This window comes from Quercus lobata, chromosome 5, assembly GCF_001633185.2.
Source record: "Quercus lobata isolate SW786 chromosome 5, ValleyOak3.0 Primary Assembly, whole genome shotgun sequence".
Lineage (NCBI taxonomy): Eukaryota > Viridiplantae > Streptophyta > Magnoliopsida > Fagales > Fagaceae > Quercus > Quercus lobata.
The window spans coordinates 17,353,764-17,358,456 of NC_044908.1; the positions used below are offsets into that span (position 1 = coordinate 17,353,764).

General features: G+C 31.7%; 1 protein-coding gene across 1 annotated transcript; it reads right to left on the reverse strand.

The window, feature by feature from the left end:
• On the reverse strand, window positions 1-4,357 carry LOC115990088 (probable LRR receptor-like serine/threonine-protein kinase MEE39). The gene is made up of 3 exons (XM_031113952.1): window positions 3,955-4,357; window positions 2,524-2,744; window positions 1-153 (listed from the first exon to the last, which is right to left on the reverse strand). The coding sequence occupies exons 1-3, from the start codon at window positions 4,355-4,357 to the stop codon at window positions 1-3; spliced, it is 777 nt and encodes a 258-aa protein (XP_030969812.1).
• Window positions 4,358-4,693: the final 336 nt, after the last annotated feature.

The following is a 4,693-nucleotide window of genomic DNA, read 5'->3' on the forward strand; positions in this document are numbered from 1 at the left end:
TTAAAGATTTTTAGTATGATCAATACCTGATAGATGCAGTGCCAAGTTTCCATTTTCCATATACTCATAGATGAGCCCCATATTGGTGTTTTCATGGCAATATCTAACAAAAGAAGTGAAGTTTTTGTGGTGAATTCTCGTAAGAAATTTGGCCTGTAGATTAAGGTCACATCTTAGTTCATATATATCATGTGAACTCAAAAGATGTCCTATATAGAATTCTTTATAAAATTTGAGACCTCAAAAGCATATATGGAAAAATATTATGAGGTCAATCAAAAATCAATCCTAATTATACATTGCCCTATGGTTGCTCGCTCTGCTTTATATTCTAAAGACACCTTTCACGTGTCTCACATGTGCTTAGAGTTAGCTCATGCAATTTCTTCTTAAAGACGTTCCTGGTTTGTTATCTGACATTCACAAAGGTACTTGCTCCATAAAATACACATATTGGAGATATCTTTTTGTGCTCTTACTATAAAGTCTTTCCATATTTCTCACTGTCATGGGTTTTTCCCACTTGGAAATATTTTTTAGGCGTTTCTTGGTTGGCCTCGATCCATTCAATTGATATTGAAGACTTTTATATAATATCAATTTGGCTTACCTCTAGTACGTTTTTAACTAGAGGTCTTCTTTTATTTTAAATACACAATGGTAAGTGATAATGAGTTTTAATCTCCATATTTTATTTAGTTAATAGGTGATGTGACAGTTTCTCATTAAAAAAGTACTGGAAGTAAGCTAAATCCATAGAATATTTCCATATATGACCTTAATTTTATAGAATACTATGGGCTACCATAGTCTTATAATAGCCAAGTTTTTCAGACCAGGACCAGACCGAGAGGTCAAACCATGAAAACCGGGAACTGTATTGAAATTCGGTTTTTTTTAAGCATAGAGAACCGAACATATATGGCAATTCCGTGAACTGCTAAAACCGGGGTTGGATCGCACGGTCCATGCAGAACCGATGGCAAGAACCGTGCGATCCAACCCCTTAGCAATTTTATTTATTTATTTATTTATTTTTATAAAAATAACTTAACACAATTTTATTCTACTTAATTAAATTATCTATCTCTTACAAGAAATAAAAAAATATATAATTAAAATCCTTCAAAGATATTCAACTTTACTTCAAAAATTAACCATAAATTTTAATGTTTTCATGGTTATTATTTTATTTTATTAACTTTCTTATTTAATTATTAAATATATGCTTGAAAATCATTAAATTTCCCTCACATATATAGATATATTAGTCAATTTTGCTAGTTTTATAAATTTAATATCTATATTTAGGCTTGAATTAATTATTAAATTAATTATAACGTCATCACGGTTCGACCCTGGTTCGACCTCGGTTTGACCTCAAAAACCTTGAACCTCTCCCTTTTACGATTCAATGAACGGTCTGGGTCTAAAAACCTTGATAATAGCATGAGATACCGTGGTTTTAAGGTTAAAATACTATGCCAAATATATTCTCATTTGCATTCACAGTAATTCTCTTGCTTTCCATCTCCCTAAAGGTGATTAATTCCAACCTAGGACATAAGGCTATCATGATTATCTTTCATCAAAATCAACTTATTTGTCACTCTCACACATGGTTAAGAATAGTTGTTACCTACCTCCAGGGGCAGAGTTATGTTGAAGGGTGGGGGGGCCATGGCCCCCCAAAATTTTGAAAAAAAAAAATATATATATATATATATATTAATGTTTTCAAAATTTAGTCTATAAAAATAAGAGTTCCCCCCCCCCCCCAAAATATTTGAATTAGTCTAGTGATGCTCTTCAAAAAAATAATTGGTCTAATAGATATAGAGATATAACTTCATTTTTTTGTAATTCTATTTTTTATTGTAAAATATGCTTTTCTATCTGTTAAATATTTGATAAAGTTTGGCATAAAATATGTTTGAATCTATCTTTTTTAACCAGTTATATGGCGATTAACAAGTTATTAACTCATTAAAAAAATCTTGTCACTAAAATTACACATGAAATATGTCTTTAATTGCTACATAATAAGTTAGAGCAAGAAAGTTTCAAATATTTTTGGAGCTTAACTTATTCATCCAAGTTTTGGATCGTATATGTTTTTGAAAATTTCATTAGTTCAATTGAAAGATTTTTTTTACTTATTTTAGTATAAAATTTGATAATTTGTATTTAAAATGAAATATTTTAAGAATCTCACTATAAAAATGGAAAAAATGAATTTTATTTTATGAAAGATCGTCATCAAACATAATTTTAATTAAAAATACTAAGTTCTTTTTTTTTTTTGGGTGTGTGTATATATATAATTTATCAAATAAAAAAGTGTATATATATATATATGTGTGTGTGTGTTTATATATAATAAAAAAACATGTGTGTCTATATATATAAATATATATATATATATATATGTATATGTATGTATGTGGAAGTTGTCTTGACAAATATACTAGTGCCGCAACTTGACCCCCCTAAACAAAAATTCCTTGCTCCACCCCTGCCTACCTCTGCTTGAAATTCCTTATGCCCTTGAACCGATGATGGTGAAAGCATCTTCACAGCAACTTGAAAACCATCTAAGTAGCCATGATAAACTGTTCCAAAGCCTCCTTTCCCGATAACGCTTGCAAAATTGTTAGTAATGCTGAGGTCCTCTGAGTATGTGAACTGCTGTTTTTTAGATTCTAACACCCGACCTTGTTCATTGGATACAATGTTCACCTCCCCTGCAGGCACATCTACTAAGATCATAACAATTTGAAGCATATGATATCCTTGTAAAATCTAAACCGTTAAATCTTTTTGAAAAAATCGACCTTTTTTGGTCCTATTAAGTTGCCAGAAGAGAGCAAGCCCCCATAATAAGAGGATGAAAAATCCAACCGCTGCTGCTGCTGCTGGAACAACAATATTCTTTTTCTTTTTGCATGGACTCAACACACAAGGATTTGGATTTCCTCCAATACTAGCAAGATTTGGATTTCCTCCAACACTAGCATCAACAATGTATGTAAAACTTGAAACTGCAGCTGATGCCTCTTAATCTATTATCTTATACAAACAGTAGCTGTATGGAACTCTAAATGATGGCGCTAAAGTTTAGACATATATGATAGTACAACTTTCAAGAAAAAAAAATTTGGAAATAAGGAAAAAATGAGGAAAACAGAAACAATGATAATTTTCAGAGTAAATAGCATACCTAAGCAAAAGTGATCCCTTATTTGATCTTTCAATGAGTTCCATGGGAATGGACGCTGAGAGGTTGTTATTTTGTAGGTTTCTGTGAAGAGAGAGTAGGTATGATCTCTATATTCTTACTAAAAGAAACAGTGTGGTTGAATTTTGAGTAACTTACAGAACTCGCAAGAGTTTCAGCTGTGACAGAAAAATGGGAACAGTTCAATATAAGTTATTGTTTGATAGATCCCTGAAATAAACAAACTATCGAGTTGAATATCAGTCATGAAAAAAAAGGGTGCTATTCCGTTTCAATAAGCAAAAAATGGACACTTTCTGGTTCATATGAAATACATACAAATATTGTATCATTGTGAGATTTGATATGAAAGGAGCTATGTTCCCGGTCAATCCACTTGAGGATAAGTTCCTAATTGCGTGATCAACAAATTGAAATTTGGAATAAATTAAAATATTAGGATGTATACTTTACTTAGAAGGCATTAACTTACAAGGATATGATGCTGGGTGAATCAAAAGCATTGTAGCTGCAACTAAGACCATCCCACGAATAATCTTTAGGGGCACAAGGATCTCCCTCCAGTTTCTCTTTATTCGATACATTGATTTGATATTCTTAATAGCATCAACCAATTATTTCATAGGAGTAAAATAAGAAACATGAAAGAAGTTAAAGAAACAAATGATGATGTATTGATCATGTGGCGCTGAATTTTTTATGCGGTATAAACTTACCATCTTCTTGGTCTGTTTGTGCTTGTAAAAGCTGTTTCAATGTGTAAATCTCAATAGCATTAAGAATGGGCGGAAGGGTGGAAGTTTCAGTTTTATTTAACCAAAGCTTAAACTCTGCTCTAGTAGTTCCCGTTGTGCTGTATGCTGTAGTTGTGGATAAGTAGTAAGGGACCACAGGCTGAGTAAGCCAAAAGTCTCCATTCAAAAATACGTTAAATTCTCTAGTCTGGTTTGGTTGAAGCTTTTTTAAGTTCAAAAAGTGCAAGTAGATATATTGAGTCACGGTGTTACCATTATCAGGTGTCCAAAAAAAGCCTACGGAAGCATTTACATTTAATTTCGTGGCTGCACTGTTCATGACAACTGATGGTACTTGGTATGCTTTGTTGCCTGAGTCATCCATTGTGAGATTGGTAAAAATGTTTTGTTTGTTGGTTTAGACCCCTTAAACCAGATTGTTTAATCTAATATATTAACCAAGTGATTACTTACATTAATTATTCAGATCTAGGTTAAACACAAATAAATCATATTATGCAAAACAGCAGAAAATAAATAATACCACGATTTGATGACTTAGGAAAACTAATGAAACGAACTATTTCAAGGTAAAAATATGGAGAAGATTTGACCTAACTATCCTTAAGGTAAAGTAAATCCACTATAAGAGAAGTTTTTACAATCAAATTTAACTCTAAATCTATTTCTACCTCAAGTAGTAACTTACTAACAAGACCAC

Coding starts and splice junctions, on each gene's coding strand:
- LOC115990088 (XM_031113952.1), bottom strand. CDS start 4,357: ATGGATGACTCAGGCAACAAAGCATACCAAGTACCATCAGTTGTCATG. Junction 2,745..3,954: donor ACAAACAGACCAAGAAGATG/GTAAGTTTATAC, acceptor ATGTGCCTGCAG/GGGAGGTGAACATTGTATCC. Junction 154..2,523: donor ATAAGGAATTTCAAGCAGAG/GTAGGCAGGGGT, acceptor CTTAATCTACAG/GCCAAATTTCTTACGAGAAT.